General features: G+C 32.4%; 1 protein-coding gene across 1 annotated transcript in view; it reads right to left on the minus strand.

Moving 5' to 3' along the window:
• Positions 1-10,124, minus strand: part of ftz-f1 (ftz transcription factor 1) — a 160,799-nt gene extending 150,675 nt beyond the window's left edge. Inside the window, exon 1 of the mRNA XM_090396394.1 lies at positions 9,827-10,124. Within this exon, the coding sequence (XP_090252520.1) occupies positions 9,827-10,124 (298 nt within the window). The remainder of the gene's footprint in view (positions 1-9,826) is intronic.
• Positions 10,125-10,446: the final 322 nt, after the last annotated feature.

Genomic DNA, 10,446 nt, shown 5'->3' on the forward strand with positions numbered 1-10,446 from the left:
TTAAGAAGCTGGCCTGGTTGGCCGAGTGGTTAGCGTATCAGCTCTCCAGCCAAGAGGCTGTTGGTTCGAATCCCGCCTAGACATGGATGTTTGTGATTGTCATTCACCTTAATATATCATTTATACAAGTGAATAAACACTCCCCCAAGATGGACTGGGTCACCATGGGAGTAGTAGACCCAATCCTCCCGCAAGGAGAGAGCCTTCACCCTGTAGTGGATAGAAAACAGGCTGGATATCATCATCATAGTTAAGAAATTTCTGTGTAAGTTTTGATAAAAACAGGCCGTGGAGTAGGATGAGCATTTTTATGTTCATCCTTACCACATTAAAATAGTAAAAAAATCATTAGCTCCTAGCATTAGTTTTGTCTAAGCTCTTTCTCATTTGAATTTATTCCTTTCATATAGAATTTCATGTAAACAAAGGATTTTAGATTACAGTTCGAGACTAAGCTGTGTGATTATTTCCTTAATTTCCGAGAACCATTCAGTTTTGTTCTGTGATTGATTTAATATTTCTATGTAAATTATAGTTTTAATCAGAACTTAAAAAAAAAGTCAAATGAAGTAAAAATCTGTACATTTTGGCCACTTAAAGAGTACCAAACTCATGCTCAAATCGATTTTTTAATCCTTTCAGAAGTTGTTTTGGTTGATTTCCAATAACTCATGTGTTAGCTAATCATTCCGATTGAGAGAAGTTCGGAATGAACAAAAATATTCATTACAGAACAAAAATTCATTTGTAGTTGTTATCATGTGTATGCAGAAGAAATTTAAAATTTCATTTCATCTCCTCGAAGCAAATATCAAAAAAGTAATAAATAATTTCAGAATCTCCTGGTAATGCACTGCATTTCATTACCATCTCAGGAACAGTACTAATGGCTATTTCCATATTAACGGAAATTACATAAAAGCTACCGAATTTCTTTATTTGAATACCTAGAGAAATACTTTAAATACCGAAGGGTGACATCATCTTCAGAATGGTGGTGGGGTCAAGAACATCTCCAGAATGATGTAGCATCATCACCACATCGAGGAATTTTTTTTAAAAAAATCACTTTGAAAAACTAAGCATGTACATCGAAATTTTACATCAAAATATAATGATGTAAATATTATCTGTAATATTATTAACCGAATCCCATTATTTCTTATAAAGTATTTTATTTGTTTGCTGTTGACTAAGGCAGATACAACTTCATGCTTCTATGTTAGTAGGAGCATTCTGCGTACACCGTTCGCTCCTCTGACATCATTTACATGTCAATAGTTTATTTTATTTTGTTGTTTGCTGCTGGAAACAGTCATAAAAAATTTAATGACAAGTTATTTGCACTCGCGTGTTGACTTTTAGCTCGGGAAAAATAAGAATATTATTAGCTGCCAATAATATCTGACATTTTATTATTGTAGCCTCAATATTGCAAAATTTCCGAATCGATTCAAAAGAAAAAACTTCACTTATTTAATATGTGAAAAAAAAATTTTTTTCAGTACGACACGAAAGAAATTATATTAATTGGAGATGAGAAGCGGACAGAATGTCTACAAAAAAAAAAAAAAAGGAAAAAAAAAAGAAAAAAAAGTGACATTTAAGGGATAGTGCAATATTTATGGGGTAAATAAATAAAATTTCAGTTAAGAAATCTGAATGTATACGAATTATAATTTGAACTAGTAAAAATTATACTTTTCTTGAAAATAAAATTTTATATATAAGCTTATCAAATACAAACCTTGCTATAGCTCTAAACTTTTTTAATTTTAAAATCATATTAGAATAGTTAAAAATCCGTTCAAGTTAAGTAGTTACCTTTTATAAAGAAATAATTGCTTTGATTGATATCAGTGTAAGTGATACTAATCGCAATTAGAGATTGCATTCATCGACTTTATTATATAAAGTTGATTAATGTACTGTATAGCAATAAATGTATTTTTTATTATACTGTTGGGAATAATTTTGGAACGAAATTACATGAACAATTTCAACAAAACTTTCAGTTCCAAAACATTTTTTAAAATCTTCCTGGTTTCTAGGGTTAATTGGAATTGACCACAAAGTCAAGTTGCATGTGTATTTCTGCTAAGATAAGGTTTAGCAGAGTTAAAATCCATATTTTTGGAGACTCAACCTCCGTAGAAGATCCGCTAAATCACATTCACCTGAAAAGCTGTTATAAAAAGTTTCCTATCATCATGAACAGGATTTGAACCCAGGTTCAAATTCTGAACTGCCTACGCATTCTGCGTGAGTTAAAACGTTGCTATTTATACGGCATTAATTATATATAAATTAAGCGTTTCCGACTAAAAGTAATTTAATCACCAGATGTTTGGAAGCAGAGTAACACACATACACACAATACCACCAACATCTTGATATATCATTACAACTGAGTTTATGTATGCAACGGTAGTAAAAGTAAAGTAAAGTAAATAATCTAGCTATATGTCGGTCGTCCTGAATGCAATAGACAGATGAATTATCATAAGAAAAGCTTGTACATGTAATTATTTGTAACATTTTGATTATCTGTTTATGTGCGCATTATTTTGGCGAATGAAATTAGAAATCAGTATAATAGATTTTGCAATACAAGTCACACGAAAAAATTATTTAACTCAAGCATTTCCCCCCTTTTTAAATATTTATCATCCAGTCACGCGTATTACACTGGAATCTTTATGCTCCAAAATATTTATTAGTTATTTACCTAAAATATTCATTAATCTCCATTGCTCTTGAACACAAATAAATAAATAAGAGTCACAATTAACAAGCTACACTTTATTTTCGAATTGAACATCTGTTCTTGCAGAACAGAGAGAGAACCGCTTTTTGTATCATACTGGTATTTGTACCAATCTGGGCATTTGCGATAATGATTTTTAACGGTTGAAACCCGACATTAAGTTATACTCTTAAAACAATTTCGAGATTCGTGTGCATCATGTCTGGATCACGTATGCTTCCTGTTTCTAAGCTTTAATAACAGTCTATGAAGATTTTTGTAATCAGAGTAAAGAGATCTATTCTGTGTATTATAGGACGTCGTACTTTTTCTACAAACCACTAAAGCTTGGTTAATTATGGGACGATGATAAAAATTTCCTCTATAGTCAGTGGCGTAGCTAGGTGGGTGCGAAGCAGGTGGTCCCACTTTAAACCTCTTTGAACTTTTGCAGTTAATTCTAAAATACAGTCTCGAGAACTCAGTTCCAAATATTGTAATATTACTGCGAATTTTTTTCACAATTGCTGTAAGTGTTGCTAGTTGTGAGAGGAGTTTTTTAAAATAAAATTTGATTAAGAATTACCTATGAAATAGACTTCTCCAATGTCATCGACGATTTTGCTAACAGTAAAGCAAGAAAAATAACATTTTCGAATGTTGAAATTAAAGTTGTTTTACTTCAAAAATAAACATAATGTTTTAATTTATTTCCCTATACGTCGTTTTAACTTTTTGTAGTATTTTTGGTGTGTATTGAGAGGGACGGAAAGTTCAGGGACCGCCCCGGGCGGCAACTGTTCTATATAACTACGCCACTGTCTATAATGCACTCGCGAGGATGTCGAAGCATTTCCCTCCCCTTGGAAGGATCAGAGTTCGAATTCCGTCTACCGAAGAGCCTTTGACAGCGATTTTTGATTGAATGCAACTTAACTGGGTTTATACATGAAGGTGACAGGGTTCCTTCCCTCCGGGAATTGAATTTTTCATCCCACAATTTGGAACAAAGTAAGTAAACCAACCCAAACAAACACACACTGGTATGTGCTTACTTTACTCTAGTTGCTTAAGCTACTGTATAATTTCGGCTAACCAAGTAAGCAGTTGTTGTTTTTTAAATAAAAAAAAACCCCGTAAATTAAATTAAAAAATGTAAAATTAACAGCCAACAAAATTCAAGTATATTTGCATATTTAGTTAAGAAATACAACACTAACACATGAATTTAAAAATGCGTATATATTCATTTTGTTTTGCTCTTGTAACTCCTCCCCCGTCCCCCGAAGAAGCCACCAGTAGTCTCTATTATACTAGCATTATTTTATCTGGTATTGTTGCTCAGTTACGTTTCCTCATGCAACGAAATTCCCAGTGAAAATAAAGATCAATTTTTCAGTGACGTCCTAGCTCTAGACTAGTGTTTTATATTAATCAACTACATACTTCTGTATTAATTCTCGGCTTCGTTGCCCTAAATTCCTCCAATATCGCCGAACAATTCCCAGGTTTCTAGTTTTATTTTAATTATTTCCAAATTCTTCAATCCTTTAATACTTCTCTACTTTGAGATCTAACAAATATACCTTCCTTTAGTTTGTTTTAGTTTGTATTCTGAAATTTTGGGAAGCCGTAATGATTAAAGATACTGGAATTAAGTTCTATTTTTGTCCAATACTTTAGTTTTTCACGAGACCTAGTCTAATACACAATAGAGATAAGCGAGTCTTTCGTTATGATCTTTCTTCTCTTGGTTTAAAATATTTTCCAGATGATCATTTCTTTTGACAGTTCTAATATTTCCCTACTAAAAAAAAAAAAAGTCTTGATAAATCCTCCTCCTCCTTGCCTATGCAGAAATAATGCATTTAGTTTAAAATTATCAAAAATATCCTAATCAGTTTAGCAGTAGTTTATTATTTCCATTAACCTTGACATTTCCAAAATGTCTTCTTCATATAATTATTGCGAAATATTATGGATGCACCTCGTTATTGTCATGCAACAAAACTGTTTTGAAATCCCACGAAAAAAGTGCCAATCTTTCGGTTCATGAACTTTATTTCTCTAAAACTACCCATTACGGCAGTAATAAATTCATGCATAGTCCTGAAGATGCCAATTTTAAAACGGAGATTAAGAGCAAATTAAGTGTAATGAAATTAAATGTAAAACTTATTACGTATGCTTCACGCCTTATAATAATTGAAATTTAGTAACTAGCTTTGGATTCTTAATTTTTAGCTTGTGAATTAAGGCGCTAAAATTTTTCCAATGTGAAAAAATTTTCCCGATAAAAGATAAGCGACATATATGGTGCATCCAATAACAGATGAATAATGCGCAGTCTACGCGTACCAATTACTAACATCAAGTTCAGTTGTCTTTGCTTTTCTCTGTGCTAAAATAATTGCCTTTGTATGTGATGTAATGCTTCCACGTTTCCATGGCAAAACACTTAATGCTGCAAGTAGAACAATCATGCGTTGTTTTCAGCTCAGTGGTAAGTTGCTCGCACTGCTTACAAGCAACATTCTGGGGTTGAGTCATACTTTATACTTTGCTTACAGTAAAGTTTATAAGAGTGAATAACGAAAATAGTAATTGGAAACAAATTTATGTAATTTCAGTTGATTTTTAATGCAACATGAAATTTCGACGTGCTACAATTCCCCGAAGCAGTATCTATTAATTTTATTATTTTTTTAATATTTTCATTGACGATGAATTTTTGATGAAAACTCAAAATTTCTAGATTAATCATGTTTTGAAAGTAAAGATATTTAAAAGGAAAATTGAAAAGTAAATGTAATACTAAACGAATATAGGTGAACTTCGTTTACATTAAATTTATTGCTGACCGACATTTTTGGGGAAAAAATTTTGAAAATTTTGTTTTCAGTAATATAAAACAAATTGTATTAAACGCTGCAGGCATTTAATGCCTTAGGATTTAAGTGTTACCGATCTGACAAAAAGCCTTTTATCCCATTTGGGAACAATATAATGGATAAATTAAAAAAATAAAAAAAAATTACCAGTATTTATTTATTTTATTCTTGATCTGAAAGCTAACATACAAGGCCTTTGCCAAGAACATCGAATTTGTTACATGTTCAAAATAACTTCCACAATTCATTTTCCGAATAACAGCTAATTTCAGTTATGATTTTTATTCAATCACAATAACAAGCATTTCCGGATGCTTTCTTCAGGAGCTAAGACTTCATATATATATATATATATATATATATATATATATATGCACTAAGGGGCTCCCCCCTGGCGCCTACGGCTCCCCCCCCGACTTTCGGGCTCGTAAGCCGGAGACAAAAAACGTGACATAACGTTTCAAATTTCAGCTTATCTTTTTATATAGAGAGAGTAGATATTAAGACCAAAACTCGCCGCTCCGTTGACCCTTCCTAATCAGGCTTTAGGTTTTCGTGATTTCCAGGAAAGTGGAAATTATATTCACAATGTAAAAAAAAAAACCTCATGTCCGTTATAATGCACAACATAAGTACATAAAACTGTTTAGTTCGTTAACGTTTACTAGGACAAAGTCCTTGGAATGACGTCTTTTGTTTGGAAGGATTTGGATTCGTATTCCAGGAATTTGAACAGCCCGCCGCTTTTCACGATTGCATCGATTTTTCGATGCAATCGTGAAAACATCACATTTATCAAAATGAATTTAAACATTAAAAAGAAATAGCATGAATATTGAAATATGGCCGAATTTTATAAATACATATCAGTGTTTGCTTTTTTTCCCGAGGATTATTGATATTTAATAAGATATCAAAAATTTCCTAATTTTTGATTTTTTAAAGAAAAAAAATACCATGAAGTCAAAAATCACATCCCAGTTTATTTGTTTAGAAGTGTGTGTAAAAAATGCTAGCTACCCTAAGGACCACAAAAATAGTTGCAAGGTTTCCCATTCTCCTGTGGGGGGGTGGGGGGGGGGCGGACGGTAGATCCTCAGATCTGAAAACATTGATATTTAGCAATTTACTGTTTGAATGTGGAATCAGTAACTTAAATCGAATTCGTTAAGGTATATTAATTTTAAAACCTGCTTAAACCAGACAAAGTTCAGGATCTCTGATCAAATTTACTTTGTAAAAATCAAAGTAAATTTTAGACAAATCAATTGTTTTTTCATTTATACCGCAAGTTTTCTATACAGTATAGCATTACATTTTAGGAAAGTAAAATCATTTATTTCCTTAGCAATAAACAATGTATTAGTACCAAATCAAAATCATTTAGAAGCAAGCAAAACGTTATAAATTCGATAAATAAATAAATAAATATATATATATATATACATACATACATAAAAAAATTATATTTCACTTCAGATTTAATTCAAAAATTTAATTAACATTTTGTATTTATCGCCTTTAGTGCGGTTAGAGCAGTTTTTTAATTGCATTGAAGGGAAATAAGGGAAAAGATAACGGGTTGAAAACTATGAAAAGATAACGGGTTGTGTTATTATCTAAAGGAATATTCCTTTAGATAATAACAAACGGGGGGGGGGGGGGAAGACACAGTTTTAAAATTTAAATTTGCTTTTCTAATAAGGTTTGAGATTATAAATATAATCTTTTGAAGACGTATATTTATATAAAAATGTTAGATAAAAAAAAGCAGGCAAAATAGCCGTAAAAATAATAAAAATGTTCTCATTATTGTAATATTGTCAAACATGGAGAGGATTTTACATAGTTTCAAATCTCCTTCTCATGCGTGTATGAATAAATTCCGGTTCTATATAGATAATATATGAAATATGAAATAGAAATAGTCATGGAAACACGGTTTCTAAATGGCTCTAAAGAGAATTGGTCATATCCGTTCTCACAAATAGCATAATTTTGAGTAAAAATTGCGCATGCTCCAGAAGTTGCCGTTAAGTAACCGATCAATTTTTATTTCATTATTTACGTTTTCTGGAAAACGTAAATAATGAAATAAAATTCCATTTATTTGAGTTTCCGCGTAAGAAAGTATTATTATTATTATTATTTAAAAAAAAAATAACACTTCAGCAAGAACCAACAGATTGAATTGTAAGATTCCTGTTTAGATGTGACCGCCTACGTATTCTCCGTCATAAGATGTTTGCATTTTAGGAAGTTTTCAGGTCAGACTAGCATGATGAATAATTAATACGTCTTCAAGTTCTGTTGCAATAACGTTTAATGTTTTCATTTTTTATTATAAATCTTAAATAATAAGGAACGTTAAGTTTTATCCTGTACATTTCGCACCTAGTCTTCATTTTTTCTATTCTCCAGTCCATTTATGACCTAAGTGCCCTCTTGCGGTTTAATAAGCAACCTTGTCCTACATCACATGATGTTTCGTTTACTGAATGAAAGTGTATTATGAAGAGTAAAGTGGAGCATGTGTTAGCAGTGACCCACTAAACTAGCTGCCAACATACGCGTCGGCAGAGCTCTCTGCCAAGCAGGATAGTGGGTCAAAATTTGCATCAAATCTGGGTCACAACGCGATTCTACTTTCGGTCTCGAAAACTGATGTATGGCTGTAACGGGTGTGGTCACTTTCACTATTACTACGCAGTAAATGAAACCTTTTCCCTACGGTACATAACAAAAATTCTCAGTAAAAGTTATAACATATTTATCACTTGAGCAGACAGACAATATAACGACGTCTTCAGTTCCAGCACTTCAGCAAATTACACCGATAAGAGTTGTACGTACAATGAACTGTTCGTCTGCTCACGTGAGCAAATAATCTGTCGCAGAAGCTACAACTGATATAGGCTGCAAGCAAGTTAAATATACAGTACATTATTTTTAACATTCCTTCTTATGAAAGGTTGCTAGGAGTCAGAAAGGCTTTCATATTCGTAGATTTTTAGTAGTTGAGACAGGAAAGGAAATGCTCAAAACTAATTTTGTATAGAAGGAAATGTTTCATTTAAAAAACATTTCACGATAAAGTGAAATAGCATTAATATTATTAAAGAGCATTCTTTCTCAGATATTTCTAAGCATCTTCATCTCTGTTTATTTACTTGCAAAGATTGCTCGTTTCATTTTATACTCCCATAATACGTAATCTCCCTTGGAATTCTATTTGCAAGGAAAAAATATTTTTCAATGAAGCACTGATAACACTCATATAGTGAAATGTCATGTCATTAATATAGATCTGTGTGCAAAATAATTTGAGGCTATATTTATTTGAATAAATTTTACATCTCCAATGAAAAGGTAAAAGTTGACTATTTTAGTTCGGATAAACAATATTCAAATTCTGAAGATATTGCAACATTCAGAAAATATGCAGGAGGTGGAGACAGAATATTCTCAAGTAGTCTGAGGTTCATAAAGATTTAAGATAAGTTAGAGAGCAAATAATCGCTCCCAGTAATGTAACCTGCTATTTTTTAAGCTATATATATTTTTGAAATTCTTTTCTTCTTTCGTTCGAAATTTTTATCTACCCTTTCATATTACCGCTAATTTGGCAATAGGGTTAAACAGCTCTAATACAGCTCAGATGTTAAATAATCCTTCTGTGTCTCTTTTGACGTTCCAGTGAAAGTGTGTCATGACCTAAATATTTAATATATTCAGCGACACATGGAGCTCAGTGGAACTAGAGTACAGGAGTAGTAAAAGAAACTCCAGACAGCAGGCCAGAGTTAAAATGGCATTTACACAATTAATGAAAATGGTTACAATTGCAAGTTTGAAATAAAATTATAGCTCAGTCATTTCAATTTCATATTCAAGCATTCCAATACTTTTGTAATTCAATGAAAATGAGTCACCACATAATTTTACGTATTGAAACTTGATCTGAAAGTTATAGTTCTATTCGGATATTAAAAAAATCTCTTAGAAAAATTCTTAAATAACGTGATTAGTTGAAAAAGTAGTTAAACTATTTATTCTTCAACTACTTATCAATAAGACGATTACTTCTGCATTTCAGATAAAATAATAATAAATATGTTAGTTACTATACTAATATTAGTGATAATTCAAAATTCTTCCACCAGAAATATTTTCAAAAATATATACATACCTTCCAGCTTCATCCCTACGTCCAGGCACTTCTGAAACCTACAATAAGGGCACCTTTTCCGTTGACTTTTGTCTATGTGACAGTTTCTGTCCGCTACACACGTATAAACCTTTTTATTTTGAACTGTACGTTTGAAGAAACCTTTACATGATTCGCAGGTTAGAAGACCATAATGATAACCAGAAACTTTATCTCCACATACTGGACACAATTCTTCTATGCCTTCCTTAGTATCTGGTGGGTCATGATAGTCAAGGGTAGGATTCGGTATCGGAGGGGGTGTGGATATCCCTATCATGGTAGATAGGGAAGAGAAAAAACAGGGATCCATTAGATGTGCAGTAGACATCTCAAGATAAACTAAACTTGCATTGGATCTACTATCAATAGATGAACATTAGTCATATAGGTTTTGTAGAAAGTGTCATGGTGGCAAAGAGTACTCCGGCAAACGCAAAACACACCGACCACGTGTTCTACACGGCATACACACACACACCGCCAGCCACGCTGGAGAACGCTGTACAGTATTTCCGCGGAAAACAATTCTCTTCTCACCAGGGAGCGGGTTGATAAACCGACGATGCAGAGCAACGCGGGGACACGGTACACCAGTAGTT

Source organism: Typopeltis vanoorti, chromosome 8 (assembly GCF_054136105.1).
Source record: "Typopeltis vanoorti isolate ZY-2024b chromosome 8, IOZ_Tvanoo_1.0, whole genome shotgun sequence".
In the NCBI taxonomy this organism is placed as follows: domain Eukaryota; kingdom Metazoa; phylum Arthropoda; class Arachnida; order Uropygi; family Thelyphonidae; genus Typopeltis; species Typopeltis vanoorti.